The sequence below is a fragment of the Gorilla gorilla genome, chromosome 6 (assembly GCF_029281585.2).
Source record: "Gorilla gorilla gorilla isolate KB3781 chromosome 6, NHGRI_mGorGor1-v2.1_pri, whole genome shotgun sequence".
Lineage (NCBI taxonomy): Eukaryota > Metazoa > Chordata > Mammalia > Primates > Hominidae > Gorilla > Gorilla gorilla.
The window spans coordinates 22,143,845-22,161,422 of record NC_073230.2 but is presented as its reverse complement, the minus strand read 5'-3'; the positions used below and the strand labels follow the sequence as shown (position 1 = coordinate 22,161,422).

The 17,578-nt window shown below is 34.4% G+C and overlaps 1 protein-coding gene across 13 annotated transcripts in view; it reads left to right on the top strand.

Annotated features, from left to right (window-relative positions):
- DGKB (diacylglycerol kinase beta) overlaps nt 1-17,578 on the top strand; it is a 760,061-nt gene that overhangs the window by 188,010 nt on the left and 554,473 nt on the right. For all 13 annotated transcript variants that reach the window (XM_031013463.2, XM_031013457.2, XM_031013455.2 and 10 more), the window contains one exon: nt 6,613-6,756. In XM_031013463.2, the coding sequence (XP_030869323.1) occupies nt 6,613-6,756 (144 nt within the window). The remainder of the gene's footprint in view (nt 1-6,612; nt 6,757-17,578) is intronic.

The following is a 17,578-nucleotide window of genomic DNA, read 5'->3' as shown; positions in this document are numbered from 1 at the left end:
AGCTGGGACTACAAATGCATGCCACCCCAATGGGTAATTTAAAATTTTTTTTATAGAGATGAAGTTTCCCTATTTTGCCCAGGTTGGGCTCGAACTCCTGGACTCAAATGATCTTTTTTGCCTTGGCCTCCCAAAACACTAGGATTACAGGTGTGAACCACTGAACTCAGCCTTCAGAAAATTTTATTGGATAACACTGGTGTAGACAGATCTCATTTTTATTGCTTTTAAAAAGAGCCCAAAGTTTGGAATGAGATGATTTGTCTTCACCTTTTTGCTCTGTTGACTGACTGGTATATGATCACGAACAGTTTACTTACTGACTTTCCACTTTCTCATCTTTAAAACAGAATTGTAGGGTCAAATAAGACCACTGTACAAAAGTATTGTTTGCACACAACCAGAGCTGTTATTAATGTCGTTCCTTCACAGAGGTTACTCTGCTCTTAAAACATTATCCCCAAAGACCTATACTTTAAGTCCTTCTCCCTGTAATTGCTTGTTTGGGGTTTTTGCCAATGTCCAAACAGATGAAAACCAGAGTATGTTCTCAGAGAGGTTTGTCTGATCCCAGTTTCATATCAGGGACTGTATCTCACAGTGTGTCTTCTCTTTATAAGGAATCACCATCTCTATTACATTTCTTATTCACTGAAAATGCCATCTACCTAATTTTGCTGCCGGTTTGGGTAAACATAAAGAATGAAAGATAATTATACTACAACAAGCATAGTTGAAAAATTAAGTGTAAAAATCATGAAATATATGACAATACTAATATCAACTATTTTTATTCTGATTATCTATGCTACTCATTATGACCAATAGTATGGATGTTGGCAATATAATTATACTATGTGATAAATAAATCTGATACGTTTCTGTAAATTGAACCAATATTTTAAAAGAAAAAGCTAAATTGCCAGTGTTGTATTGCCTTATAAATTTAGAAATGTGATCCATGTTATTGTTTTTGACTATTTCATTAAGAAATAGAGAAAATGTCACTGTTTACATTATATGAAATGCAAGTGTTTGAAAATAAAACAACCTGGACCAGAGGCACTAATTTAACAGGTACCCAAAACTTATCTGCTAATAATTGAACCTGAAGCTGGAATTAAAATTATCTATTAAATACAGCTTTTGAGGTTATTGTTTCAAGAAATGAAGTGTCTAGATTGGAGTATAATGAAAATCATGTGCTTAGAAATATGATAATAGGCAACATTCGATATGACTAATGCTAACTACTTTTTATGACTAAACCTTTGAAGAAAACAATGTGTATGTGTGTATGTATGTATGTGTAAATATAATGAACTTATTTTAACAGAAATAAATGCTAAGTACAAGATAATTATTCCTAAAAGACTAATACGCTCTAATTACAATGGTTATTTTTCACTTTATTTTGTACTATTGTAGTATATACATACACATATATGTGTGTGTGTATATGTGTATATACACACACACATATATATACACACACATTTGCTTCACTTTTGTGATGAAATATTTAAAGTAGTATAGCCTAGGGCAAGTAGAAGAATCTGCAGATTATACTACTTTAAGTGTCAATTGCAATATTTACTCTGAAGCAATGTTTAGCTCTGATCACTTGAGGCCAAAAAACAAACAAACAAACGCTTTTGTTTTGCCCAGCTTTATGTTTCATTTTAGTTGTAAAGAGAGAATTTCACTGATGACTGGGTGTGTAAAATTGGCCCTTGTTAATTAAAAATAGAATTTTGAGCTTCCTCACCGGAGGCTATTGCTGCCAGAAGGGATCTCACTTACTATTTCATGTTATCATTTTGCCATCTCAGCTGTAGAACAATGAGATCACATGGACACAGGAAGGGGAATATCACACTCTGGGGACTGTTGTGGGGTAGGGGGAGGGGGGAGGGATAACATTGGGAGATATACCTAATGCTAGATGACGAGTTAGTGGGTGCAGTGCACCAGCATGGCACATGTATACATATGTAACTAACCTGCACAATGTGCACATGTACCCTAAAACTTAAAGTATAATAAAAAAAAAAAGAAGTCAGGCTTGCAACTTTTTGGTTGCCGTACATGTTGTCTCCTAAGCTTCTGAATAACCATTAGATTAGTGCAAACTTCTTAAAAGGAAAAAGGACTTTTCTTCAGGGTAGTGAACTGCAATCGAGGAAGATAAGTAGTGAGCTTCAGCCAGATTTAGGGAAAGGGCAAAAGAAAAAAAATAAATGAATGAATAAATAAATAAATAAATAAATAAATAAATAAATAAAGGGTAGAGTAGGGTGTAAAAATAACTCCTATGGAGATAGATTGAGGACCAGGGTCTGCTTTCAGAAAACTAAATGAAAATATAATATAAAGAAACATTTAAAAAAAGTGGGCTGATCTTGGGGAGGTGGTGGGAGCAGGAATAAATCTGTGAGTTTTTTTATTTTTATTTTATTTTTATTTATTTATTTATTTATTTATTTATTTATTTATTTATTTATTTATTTTTGAGACAGTTTCACTCTGCCGCCCAGGCTGGAGTGCAGTGGCATGATCTTGGCTCACTGCAACCTCCACCTCCTGGGTTCAAGCGATTCTCCTGCCTCAACCTCCCAAGTATCTGGGACTACAAGCATGTACCACCGCGCCCAGCTAATTTTTGTATTTTTAGTAGAGACGAGGTTTCACCATGTTGGCCAGGATGTTCTCGATCTCTTCACCTTGTGATCCGCCCACCTCAACTTCCCAAAGTGCTGGGATTGCAGGCATGAGTTCCAGTGCCTGGCCAAGCTTTTTTATTAATTAAACACCTCAAAATTTAATCAAGTTGATGAATGTATAAACTGTAGTACATCCAGACAATGCAATGTTATTCAGTGATAAAAAGAAATGAGCTATCAGGCCATAAGAAGACATGGAGGAAATGTAAATGCATATTAATAACAGAAAAAGCCAGTCTAAATAGCCAGTCTGTATGATTTCAGCTCTATGACACTATGGGAAAGGCAAAATCAGGGAGAAAATAAAAGGTTCAGAGGCTGTTGGGAGGGCAGAGATAAATAAACAGAGTAGAAATATTTTAGGGCAGTGAAACTTCTCTGAAAGACACTATAATGGTGAACACATCATTATACACCTGTCCAAACTCATAGAATATACAACAAAAAGAGAACCCTAATGTGTATTATAGAGATTGGATAGTAATGAGGTGTCAATGTAGTTTAACCAGTTGTAACTAACGTACTACTTTGGTGGAGAATGTTGGTAGTGGGGAGGAATATGCATGTGTAGTGGGTAATAACTTTATAAACAGAAGCAGAATTAATGTGAAACACAGAGAGATATTTGAAGTAAGCAAGACTTTAGTGAAGAAAATGAAGGAAAGATATAAAGCAGTGTTCAATCTCTGGACAGTCTCAATTTTGTTGTGAGCCTCAAACTTTTTAAAAAAGAATAGTTTTAAAAAATTAAGTCCTGTTCTACAATTTTCTTTTTATCAAGTAATAATAATAAAATGGCTTTCACATTTTATCTTCTTCTTCAGCGCACTCTATAAATCATTCCAAAAATATATATTTTACCTCTCAAATTTGGCTGCTATTGGAATTAAGGAAGAGTTTATTAGTTCTTCAATGTATAGATTGAATATATGCCCATATTTCTTTTATATAAGCTTTAAGCTATTTAAATGTAAAACTGTGACACAATTAAATATGTGATACAGCTTTAATATTCAGTTAATAATATTTCATGGAAATAAATACATGATACAGCTTTAAATATTCATTTAACCATATCTCATGTAATAAATACATGATACAGCTTTAAATGTTCAGTTAACAATATTTCATGAAAAGAAAATGGAAAATATTACTCATTTTTCCAAACAAAAGTAATTTTAGTACAGTAGCATATTCCTTCAAAAACGTGATGCTAAATACAAATTATATGTGTACATTCATACTCGATTTATACATTACATACAGAAAAGACAAAATTATGTGATCCTTACATTCTCAATTGTTTGTATTCAGTATGATGAAAGCCGATAATTAAACACCATCTACCTTAGTTGTATAAGTACAAATGATCATGCCATGTTCTAAATAAGTGAAGATCTATAATATATTTGGCTTTCTTTCAAATAAATGTCAGAGCATATTCTTTTCTTTCTTTTTTGTTTTGTTCTGAATTTTTCTATAAAAGAGTTAAATCAAGCTGATTAAATCATTTCAGTACCACAGGGGGAAACGTTGGAAAAGAGGATTAGCTCATCAGCAGGATGAGTTAGGTCATAGCTTATCCGACCATAATTCAAGTGCTGTGTTCTCCAAGTCTGAAAGTTATGGTCATGTCAAGGGTCAGCGCCAAAATGTTTTTTATCATAAGTTGGAACTGCTTATTCCTGCAGCTGGCTAAGCTTTAGTTGGCTAGTTTCAATTATTCCGGTCATTTTTTTTTTTTTAAAGCTCAGGATTGTCTTCAATTCCCTGCCTTCTTTGGTTCGTAAATAACTATTCGTTTGTATTAGACATACACTGATACTTCTATTAAAAAGGAAATTCTGTTTACAATATATGTCTCTGTTGATAACTTTATAAACAGAAGGAGAATTAATGTAAAACATAAAGCCACATTTGAAATAAATAAGACTTCATTTTAAAAAGAAAGGGGTCGGGCATGGTGGCTCACGCCTGTAATCCCAGCACTTTGGGAGGCCGAGGGGGATGGATCACGAGGTCAGGAATTCGAGATCAGCCTGACCAACATGGTGAAACACCATCTCTACTAAAAATACACACACACACACACACACAAATCAGACGGGCGTGGTGGCCCACAACAGTAATCCCAGCTACTCAGGAGGCTGAGGCAGGAGAATCACTTGAACCCAGGAGGCAGAGGTTGCAGTGAGCCAAGATCGCACCATTGCACTCCAGCCCCTGGGTTACAGAGCGAGACTCCATCTCAAAAAAATAAAAAAATAAAAATAAAAAAGGATGGAAAGACCCAAAGCCGTGTTTTTTCAAACTGTGATTTTTGATCCATTGGTAGCTAGTAAATTCAATTTAGATGGTGTTTGAGAAGAATTTTCAGAATAGGATAGAATATGAGTAGGTTAATATAGAAAAGAAAATATTTGGGCAATTATGAATCCCACTAATGTGTGTGTGTGTGTGCGTGTGTGTGCGTGTGTGCGTGTGTGTGTGCTGTGTTAAGATGTAAATTATTTTTCTTACACTTTTATGATTGGCCTTGAACAAAAATAGTTTGTAAGCTACCAGTGTAGAAACAAGAAGATGGATTTGTCTTGCTGGTTATGAAACTCTGGGAAGTTAAAATCTGTAAGGCGGTCCCTAATCTGTAAAGTAGGGAAAATGCACTCTACCTCACAGGGTTCACGTAAGAATAATGTGAGATAATATGTGTTAAAGCTACTACCATGATTTCAGCCACATATTAGGCACTCAGTAAATAGTTCCCTTTATTAGTGACAACATCACCAGTGATAAAACTAACTTGGGACATTTCACAACACATTGAATTATATGCTTGGGAATCTTGAGATGGCTTGACGAGGTGATGGGTATTCATGGAAAGTTACAAATTGAAAAACTAAAGTAGAGTGAGAGATACGCAATCAGGTAGATCTGTGCTAAGAACAGGGTTCTAGAACTGTATTTGGTTCAAATTATTCCTTACAGTAGCTCCTGGTTGATTAGGAATCTAGTAGCCACTCAACCCATTAGTTATTTCTCCCAAATAGCTCTAAAAATGCCATATATCCCTCAAGGGATAATTGCGGTTTATCTTCAGGCCTTGTCAGATACACACAATCTGACTTCAGTGGCTTCTGGGTAAGACAGAACTAACAAGTTATTGTGAACATATTTCGGTTAGATTATCACCAGACAGGTAATAAGCAACCTATATCCTTGTCATAGAACAGACACAGATAATGGGTTTCAGAAATAAAGTCATAACCATTTAAAAACCAAACCACTCATATGTTTTTACCTCTCTAATATCCATCATGTTTATCCAGAGTTTTGCTTATGTTCTCTTTATTCTTACTCCGGGGCAAGTCCCTTGATGGTAAAAAAGGATGTCTTCTTCATGGTATTGGCAAATATTTGAAACAAATACATGACTTTATGAATGGATGATTACTTATTATGAATAGAGAAATTATATTGTGAAAGACTGACATTTTTTTCTTTAGTATTTTGTGAAAAAGTCCATTTTAAATATCTTCCCAAATGATTTATAGCTGTCACTACCTAAAGCACAGAAAAGTGGAATAGGGAAGTGGGTCTTCAAGCATTCAAATGTGTACCAACTCACCTAGGGTAATATTATTCTGACCCAAATACCATCCGTGGCTGACAGGGCAGTGCCATGTCTGTGGATCCCAAAGAACTCTCCTTCATCTACAACAGTCGTAGGCTATGTCTAGTTGCTGTACTGATATTACAGAGAATTTGGTTATTCTATGCCTAAAAAATATAAATTTCTTTGTAGCCTGTGTGTTCTCTATTTTCTTAATTTGTTTTCTGTTTGAGATCACTGTAAATAATTAACAAAATATAAAGACAATTTTTTTTCCAGGTCTGAGAATGAATAAAGGTGCCATCACCCCTCCCCGGACTACTTCTCCTGCAAATACGTGTTCCCCAGAAGTAATCCACCTGAAGGACATTGTCTGTTACCTGTCTCTGCTTGAAAGAGGAAGACCTGAGGATAAGCTTGAGTGTATGTGTTTCTTCATTTTGTTTACTTATCATGATTGGGGGCAGGAGAAAGGACTGGATATTGATTAACTTAAAATTGCATTAGTATAGTTGTATAATTTTTGTTGAATAAAGTGATCCTGCTTAATAGTAAAAATTTCCTTCTGCTGAGAATCAGACAAAAGATATTAAGATCTCTTAATTTCAGGTTCTTATTTATCAAGTTCCATTTACTACTGATTATTTCTTATGTTTGCCATATGACTTTTAAAAGCTGCTCCTCAGTTCTCTGGAGTTAACAGGATGCTATTAGAAAATAGCTTTTGTGTTGTTTTCATAAAGCATTTATTTCTAGTGTGTGAAGAAACCTTCCCATTAGTGAGTAAGAAAATTGCCTATAAATATGCAACCTGCACCTTTTCCCCAGTGGAAATCTCCCTTGCAGTCTTCAGCACTAACACTCTTGTTGGCAGAGACACATTATTTCTCAAATGCTAAACCTGAAAGTGTCATTTATAGTATTTGATTCTGGATATTATAAATCATTAAACAATAGCTTTGTTTCTTAAATTTAGGACATGGCGGATAGAGAATTTCTATTCAGTTGAAAGTAAATAATTACTGTCTTTAATAAAACATAGTGACTGAGCTCTCTCTGGTGGCTAACTATACTCATTGCAATATAAGAAAATATTTTTCAAGCATTTACTCTAAACCTGAACATTTGATCATCTATTCTATCTCTGAGGCTCTTTCTAAATATAGTCCTGGCAGCTTACTCAATAACCTGATAAATTTGATTATATAGGATATGGTAAATTTAATGAAAAGTGCTTGCTACTAGAATGATAGTGAAGATAATAAATCTAACCTTTAACACTTCTGAAGCAAATATAAATAATCATGATGTCTCAGAATGATTATTGGGGGCACTTTTAGTTAAATTTAGTAGTAACTTTTTGATAATATTTCTTCTTCCCATAAAGGATTTACTGTAATGTGATTATTTAAGAGTCACACATGCTTAGGTTATGAGTAAACCATATGAATATCATCTTTAAATATATATTTATTATTCATAAATGTTCAATATTTGCATTTCAAGATTTATTTTGTATTCCTAAGAACTTACAGAAATCTATCTCATTCCAAAGTAAATATTAATGTTCAGTGAATTTCTATTGAAGTGACAGCCAGAGAGAAAGTTTGCTCAGGTGTTATCAGGAGCACATTTGGGATGATTATAAACATATAAAGACAAACATTTTTTCCACATCTGAAAATGAATAAAGGCCCCATCCATCCTCCCCAAGATGGTATTTAGTCTTGCTGTTTCACTATTTCTAGGTCAGCTGGATGTATATTGCTTTTTAGGTGGAATTCCTAAGAAGAATGCTTTTGAGTTTTCAGTGTGCATCCTTGAACCCACATAGATTTTGTCTACAGTTGCAGATAGAATGTTGACTCACCACACTATTCAAAAAGACATGATGAATCTCATCCAACTGACCTGCCATTTACTTTTCTTTAGTGTTCTCAACCCCCTTCTCTCTGTTTTTTTCTTTGAGTTTCCCAGCTTTTTTTCAAGCTCACACTAGATGCATTGCCTTTTCCTTTTGTTTGAAACCATTTCTTCAGACTCTTCTTATAGGCAGTCTTGTTATGGCCCAGAATTATCACTATCATTTTCACCAAACTCTTCAAAATACATGATGCCGCAGGTCTCTTTTCTCCTGTCTTCTAATTTGGTGATTCTTACCCTGGCTATACATCAGAATCATCCGAAGTTTGGTTTTCTTTCTTTTTCTTTTTTAATGCCAATGCCTGGCGCTTTCCTGTGTCAATTAAATAACAATCAATCTTCCTCATCCACTTTCTTAACAATTTACCACATATGTTTACCCTTCTAAAATTTCACATGTAAAAGTTACTAACATGTATTCTTTTACAGTTACAGATTTTTAAAAACAAATTCTCAGTAAGACTTCAAAAATTTGTATTGATTGTTAGTTTAATAAATACTCCAAAAGGATTACAATTTACTAAATACAGTATAGACCAGAAGAATGAAAATAAGAAAAAGCAATTATAATTAACACGGAAACAGATGTGAACAAGCACCTAAAATTAACTTTTGCAGGTCAATGTTGAATTTGGCTCTTACTTCCAGGTAGCTAAGCAGAAAGAAATTTGATTTAGGTTAGAGGTTCTCAAACTTTATCACACATCAGAATCACCTGCAGGACTGGTATATCTGATTCAGCTGGCCTGGGGTGGGATCTGAAAATGTGCATTTCTAACAAGTTCCCAGGTGTTGCGGATGCCATTGTTCTAGGGATCACATTTTGAGAAGCACTGGCTTATGCAATTCATTCTGTCTAGTGAAAACACATATACACAAGGAATTCACCTGAAACAACAGTTGTTTTTCTTGGAGTTGATGAATAGTGGCAGTATTTGTTAGGTATTTTACCTGGGTTATTAGATAAACGAATTACACTGTTGTCAATGTTTATATAAGTAATACTTTGTTTCCCCAGATATTTTTAAAATCTATTCAGTGCCTCCCACCACTTTCCATTGCCTGTCTTTTCTGCCGGGTATTTACACAATGTTTATTATAAAGCTTATCCCATTAGAGAATAACAAACAAAAGTTCCCAAATGTTTTACTGATTACAGGAAGTCCTCACTTAACATCCTCAATAGGTTTTTGGAAGCTGTGACTTGAAGTTGAAAAACATATATAACAAAACCACTTTTTGCTTATCAATGTTATAACAAAATGTCGTGGAAGGAAAGGGTGTTATTCGAGAACCCTCTGTACGTTGTTTTGCTTGAAGTCACAGTTTCCCAGTATCTAGCAATCATATTGAGGACTTACCATATAAGCCATGTCTTCAGCTTTATTTCCTTTATGCAATCCTAATTCTTCTCTCTGAGGACCTTCCCGTCCCAAGGCTCTATCAGGTAGAAGGTGTTTGTTACCCTTGGATGTGTGCTTTTGCATGCATGCATACGTGCATGTGCGCCTGTGTGTGTTGGGGTTGTGGGGAATTCCATTTTTCTCTCTCCTTGTTGGTACCAATTACCAACAGCCCCTGTGAATGAACAAGGACATGGTCTCAGGGCTGATTTGCCCTTCTAACTTCAAGTGCTCCATAGTACTTTAGGGAAAGTTATCAACCTCTCTTTTATCCTCAAATCCTGTGGCTTTGCCTCCATTTTCTTTCAGCCATTCACTTCTGTTACAATACTCCAAGCCTTGTAACTGTTGAGAACTGCTATTATTCTAAAACTAAACGTCAATTTTACTTTGATCCCAGCCTATGTTCACTTAACTTCTCACTCTCCTACTTTTAATTTAATTATTGCATAGTACAATAATTAAGAACCTTGACTCTTGATTTATAATGATTGAATGCAAACCCTAGGTTGAGAATTAACTGTCTCAGTGATCTGAGTACATTTTTAAAACTTCCTCAGGACTCAGTTTTCTCAACTGTAAAATTGAGATCATTAAATAGTCTCTATCCCATGGGATAACTATGAGGATTAGATTAAACTAGTGTTTCTTCACATACGTTCCTTCACACTTATTACTTCCCATAAATGCATGTTAGGTGAAATAAAAGTAAATTAAAACTGTTTTACTCTTGCCCACTTTACTCCCTCTTGAATTTGCTTGCTGACTTTTGGTTGCCCATCCTTGCAAATTTAAACTGATCTCATAATCCATGATGTCAATTAGTTTTTCACACTTAATTTCAGACATTCAACTTATTTGCTCCTATACTATACTGAGTGGCAGAGACTTAGTGAAATAAAAATATAATTCTTTGGGTTATAGCTCTACTCAAAACCTCAGCTGGCCTTCAGTGCTCAGTGTTTCTCTTGTCTAGTTTTCTAGTTAAAAGTTAATCCAGATAATGTTTTTTTTTTCCAAACACCTACCTATTTAATCATCATCTTACTCATTAAGTGTATGTTCTTGCAACTTCCTTTCATCTTACTTAAAACCTTATCAACTAATATACTTATTTTTTTTCTGTTTCTCTTCTGATTCAGAGTGAAAAATCCCCTTTGATAGTTCCTGATTTCATAATGCATAAAATGGAAACCCTTAACTTGGCGTGCATACACCGATCTGACTCCACAGTTTGACCCCAACCTACTCCGCCAGGCTTGCTTTGGCTGTGACCTGCACACATACGCACAAACCATGTCCTAGTCACAAGGGTTCACTTTTCTATCATCAGACAAACCCTGAACTTTTCCACTTTCATCCCTTTGATTACAATGTGCAATTGCTGGGTTTCAACCCCCTCCCTCCCCACAGTGTATATTTGATTGAGTCTAGTCCACATTTGAGGCTTACCCTGCATCATGAATCTTCTTGCCATCTCCTAATTGGATTTATTTTGCTCTCTTTTGTACCCTTGCACCTACATCAGTGTGTGTGTGTGTGTGTGTGTTTCAACAGGTAGATGCTCAATGAATGATAGTTAAATGGAAGTGTGTTAAAGTCAATGGGTAAAAATAAAGTCAATGAGTGCTTGAAAATATAAAAATAACATCAACTATTTAAGATATTGAATAATACTAACTTTATATTTTTGACTTTAAAATACATGATATTCACATTTGAATTTGTGCTTATCAAGTTATCAGTTATTTAACAAGAATTTTTTATATTATCTTACATTTCCTTAAAATGTATCACTAAAGAGAAAATCAATAGGGAATCAATATTCGGAAAGTAGATAACTGACATACGGAGACTGAATAGTAAGCTGCATGTTAAAAGTTAATTCCCTGTGCAGTATTAACCTTAGAAACTATGAGATTTAATAATGAAGAGACCTTAAAGATCATCTAGTCAACTTTCCTATAGTTTGTCAATGAAAAAAAAAAAGACCGAGAGAGGGTGGTTATTAATTACACCACCAGTTTATCTAGCTATTACTAAAATCCATAATTTCTGAGCTACTTTATAGGGCTCTTTTTATTTTGAAAAGCTGTCTTTTGTTGTTCTTATTGTTGTTTCTCTTATGAATAAAAGGCGAAAATATCTCTCTACTATACTGGATGTCAAACACACCTAAGCAGCTGATTTTTTTCACCTCTGCTTTTAAAGTTTATTAAATCAGTATCAAAATATACAAGAGTGGAAAAAAGTGAATTAAAGAAATTCCAGCTTAAATGCCTTTTATAAATATATTTTACAGTTTATGTTAATAACATATATAATGCTCATATCAACAACATATAATGGCAAGTGCAAAACACCAGAGTGTGTATAGTAAGATATATTCATTATGAAAACAGATAGAAACTTGCAAATCTTTTGGAAGGAAAAAAAATTTGGATATAAAAAATTGTCTTGCATAATATGCCTTTGCTCTGATCTTTTAACTAAATACATGTGTGGGCATAATTGTTTCTATATAAAGTGAAATTACATGAGCATAAAAATAGGAAAAAATGTGGGTTAAACTAGTTTATAACATTGAAGCAGGTACCCATATTTGGAAGCTGTCGTGTTGTCAGAATAATTTTAACATTGGGTTTTTTAAATTTTTGCAGCCAAACAGCTATATATTTATTTTGTTTTTAAAAATATGATCCTTTTGTTCAGTGATTCACTTGACCTTTGGGCCTGACTTTACTTTTAAATACTAAGAAATAGTCTTACTATATAATTTGAAAATTCAATAATAATAATGTCAATATTATTTTACAATATAGTTTTAAAAGGGAAAGGTTTTATAGGCTCACCGGGTCAAACAACTTTGATTTTCCATGGAGTTAATAATTGCCTTTTTTCTTACTTAATTATTTTTATTTCTGTTTATTTATTTATTTATTTTGAGACACAGTCTCACTCTGTTTCCCAGGCTGGAGTGCAGTGGCACAATCTTGGCTCCCTGCAACGTCTGCCTCCTGGGTTCAAGTGATTCTCCTGCCTCAGCCTCCCTAGTAGCTGGGATTACAGGCATGTGTCACTATGCCTGGCTAATTTTTGTATTTTAGTAGAGATGGGGTTTCACCATGTTGGTCAGGCTGCTCTTGAACTCCTGACCTCAAATATCCGCCCGCCTCATTTTCTCTATTTCTATAATTAATCAATTCCCAAATTCTCCACCATAAATTTATGTTCATAAACTTGCATTCTTTATTTGTTCTTGAATATTTTCTTTGATAATCACTTTCACCCTTTATTTTAGTTGTTCTCTTTCTAGAACCAATATTATTTGGATGCTGAACATCCAAAACAGAACACTGAATTACTATTTTTTCTTGCTTTTTCTATTTTCCATCTTCTTTTCTTTCTTCTTATGTTTTTCACTCCATATCTGGGACATCTTTTATACCTGGTGATGAGATTTTTCCCACTTTTTCCTTACATTTAACTTCACAGAGAATCCATTTTATTCTCAGCTTGATCCTTATGTGTTCCTATTTGTATTTCATGGGTTGAAACTTTCCTTTTAGTTATAAGGTTTCCCCTCCTCCCTGCTTTGTTGTTTTCTTCCAAACTACTTGTGTTGAAAGAACTTTTCTGACGGTGGTAGTTGTATAGGTGAGTGTCCATACGGGTGGTATTGACTTACTGGGGATAAGGAAAAGGACTTATTCTCTCAATATTCGGTATATTCGCTTTCATATAATTACCTTGTTTTGGTATTGTATCCTTATACTCAGAATTCCTGAGTACCTTTAGCCCAGAATTCCTTTCATTTCACTTTTGCAGAACTCAAAGATCTAGTCTTCTGTTGGGGAAGAGAGCTTACATACTCCCCAAAGATCATCCTGTGAAGATAATCTGTTAATTTTCCAACTCACCACCCTTTCTAAGCAAATCTATGCTTCTTCTCCTCTGCCAGCTTACATTTATATTTCTAAGATCTCTAAGTCAATATACATGTGTACATATTTTCTCCAGCTCCTGAAAATTGTGTTAGTGTTTTCTCCTCTCATATTTTATTTCTGCTTATAGATTTATACCTATTTCATCTCTTACTGTCACTATAGTGGTACTTCAATAGAAAACCAAGGTAAATATATGTGTTCAATACTTCATGTTTTGCATTACCTGGCTACAATTTTAAATTAGAAAAGTAGACTTATCACTGAAGATTAAAGTCCTAGAATTTCTCTTTCTTCTTCTGGATGAAAGAAAAGTTCTATCCTTGACCTTGACTTGGTAATATTTAGAGTATACGGTACTTGGTACTCAATATATGTATGATATTTTTATTATTGTTATTATATTAACTAGAGCTTAAAACTCTCCAAACTTTCTTCCTTGATGAATTAGACAGGATTTATAGAGAGCATTAACTCTTGTTAATGTGTTTAGGAATAAATTATTTAAAATATTAGATTCTTCAGGCACTAGTGAAGTAGGGATTTTCAGACCAACCTTCCTACTGGAATCAACTGGAAAATTTGGAACGAATGTATATTTGAAAAACCTGTTCAAAATTTTCATGGAAGTATCAAAGCAACTTGGATTTTTAGGGCAAATTTTTGGGAGAAGGAAGCATGGCTTTTTCCATTTAATTGAAATTAAAGTACAAGTCATTCATATATTTTTCCAGATAACAAGCAGAAAGGAAACAAGATATTAGCAATCAAGTACAGTTATATATGTAAAGTAGCTAAAATAACATGTCCAGGTTCAATTTGGGATTATTACAGGCATTTAAATTTGACTTAACTTTAGAAAATGAAACAATGTACTTTGCCACATTAAGAGAATAAAGAAGAAAATCATAAAAGTATTTTATCACATTCCATATGCATTCTATTCATGATTAAAAACAAAACATTAAAAACAAAACAACTGTAATAGCAAAAATTCTTAGCTAAATAAAAGTAGTATAGAACTCCATTAATCTAATAATGTGTATATATAAGAAACGCCCATCAAACTTTATGTTTAAGAGTGAAATATTGAAGTTTCTCTCATTGATATTGGGAACAAGACAAGAATGGCCACTACTCTAAGTATAGTTCAACTTTCTGTTGGAGATCATTGCTCATGGCAATAAGGCAAGAAAAATCCATGAAGTTTATGAGAATGGGAAAGAAGAAATTGAAATTCATTGTTTATTATAGACTACCCAGTAATCTATAGATAGATCAAGTCCTTGAATTAATAAGCGTGTTTAGCAAGATCTATGCCCACAAGGTAGAAATAAAAATCACTTGTATTTCTGTATGACATCAACTAATAATAAGTAAATAAAATTTAAGAAATTTTTACCATTTATCAAATCAAAATTATTAAATACCTGGGAATAAATCTTTAAAAACTATTTGAAAGGTCTCTATACAGAACAATATGAAACATTATTGAGAGAAATAAAAGCTCTAAATAAAGACGAATATAATATGGTTGTAGATTTCAAAACTCAGCATTTTAAAGATTCTCCCCCAAACAGATCTATAGGTTCAGTACAATCTCTTTAGAAATCCAGCAGTGTTATTTTGGTTTGTTTTTCGTTTTGTTTTGTAATAGGAGAAGAAAAGATTGGCAAACATTTTCTTTTTTTTTTCTTTTCTTTTTTTTTTTTTTTTTTTTTTTTGAGACAGAGGCTCGCTCTGTCGCCCAGGCTGGAGTGCAGTGGCGTGATCTCGGCTCACTGCAAGCTCCGCCTCTCCGGTTCACGCCATTCTCCTGCCTCAGCCTCCCGAGTAGCTGGGACTACAGGCGCCCGCCACCACGCCCGGCTAATTTTTTTTTTTTTTTTTTTTTTTTGTATTTTTAGTAGAGACGGGGTTTCACCGTGTTAGACAGGATGGTCTCGATCTCCTGACCTCGTGATCCACCTGCCTCGGCTTCCCAAAGTAGTGGGATTACAGGCGTAAGCCACCGCGCCCGGCCGGCAAACATTTTCTAAATGTTATATTCAATTCAATTCAAAAGAAGAGATGTAGAAGTCAAGATAATGGGTGTCTTTGGAGAGAGAAGAAAAAATAATGATGGGGGAGGATGAAAGGGGTTCTGATTTGTTAGTAAGAATTCAGTTTTTCGATTTAGAGGTAATAGTTACATTGGTGTGTACACTTTAATAAGGTATTAAATAATACATTTATCTGTAAGTGTAATATTACAATAGTAAGTTCGTTTTTAAAACCAACGTTAAGTACACACTATCCTTGGGAAAGACATAGAAACGGGTTTATTTCAACTGGTTGTTTTTAATAAAGCATGTTATTATTTTTAAGCGATATTTAGGAGCACGCAGAATCACTGGGAGAGGTAGAGAACAAATTCTAGAGGCTGCCTTTTCAGGAACGATGACTAAATAAAGTATTGAAATGGGCTGGGATGGTTGCCTCGAAACACCCCTGACTCATCCAGAACCCTGGATATTCTCTCTGAAATCACTGCCACCTCCCATCACCAGAAGGGATTCTGTGCAAGCTTCTTTTGCTTAGGTCACTAGCATCTGATTGATAACCTGGGACTGTGCTTCTGTGTGGTGGAGCCTGGGCCATGCGCACAGTCTAGCTTCAAGTCAGGCTAGTAAAGAAAAGGTATCTAGAGTTTTCATTTTCTAATGGTCTTCATAAAGTGTGATTTTCAGAAAATAGGAAGAAGTTTCAGACACTGTCAGTAATGAATGCCCAATATCTATATATCCTACCCATGTGTGTTTCTTTGAGTTCATGTTCCCAGTAGGGTCAACAAATCAGAACAGGGTTTCCACAAATTTGAGCGACGTGAAATGGTCATTTTGCAGTCATTTACTCCAGTAAGGGTTAACAGAGTTATAAATGTCCCTCAATCTGAAATATATTTAGGCTTTTCTAGATATTTGCCTTATTCCTGGTAGTTAATCATTTCTCTGAGTAGTCCGTCAATTCTTGCCACTTACAAAGATATTTTTCACTATTTGCTGCTGCACTACAATCTCTTGAAATGCTTAGTATCCACAGTGTTGTAAGTTGCTGTTTCCTTCTGCATTTTATTTCATTTATTGACTGTATGAGAAGGAATCATTACCATGATTTACAATACAGATATTTAAGTCTTTTAGCCAGTTTAGTATTATTGCCCTTAAGTCAATAGACAGACATTTGTTTTCTTACACTTTAACATCTTTAACATTTGTTTGCCTCTTACAATAAATATAATATTATAGTGACATGGCTAACTTTTTTTTCTTTTTAGCAATATATAGACTAATTATGCATCTTATTAATAATAATAGGTTAGAATTGGTGAAATGCAGTAACCATTAAATACAAAAAATAATCACCTACAAATAGACCATCAGGGTCATTATATAATTATGCTGCTTAGTAATCAACATCTTTATTAATATTATAGACTTCAGACATCAAGATCATTCAGGAAATTATACAAACCCAAGACAAACCCGTACTTCCATTCTTCTGTTTTTACAGCTGTGTCTGTCTTCTCTATTTATCTCAAAATGGCACCTGTGGCCTCTTCCACAGCCTCCTGGGGATGTGTGAATTATACAAGGGAATCCTCAGGCCCATCAGGGACCTCTGTCATCTGCTTTCCTGAATCCGCTAACAGAGACCCAATGTTCTCCTTTCCCTTACTTGATTAGTTCAAACATCAGTTACCCTCTGAAGCTCCACCTCAGATTTAAACAAATAAACAATGAGAGCCATGATCATAATGCAGTTTTTCTGTGCTGGCTTCCTCCACCAGAAAGAACCTGTTATTTTTCACTCCACCTTCCTCACCCATACTGCTTGGGGATCAATCCTAACAATGGCATCTATTTGTATCATGATCTATGGCTTACATTCACTTTTGTGTCTATCACCTCCCTTAACTTTCACAGTAAATATGTG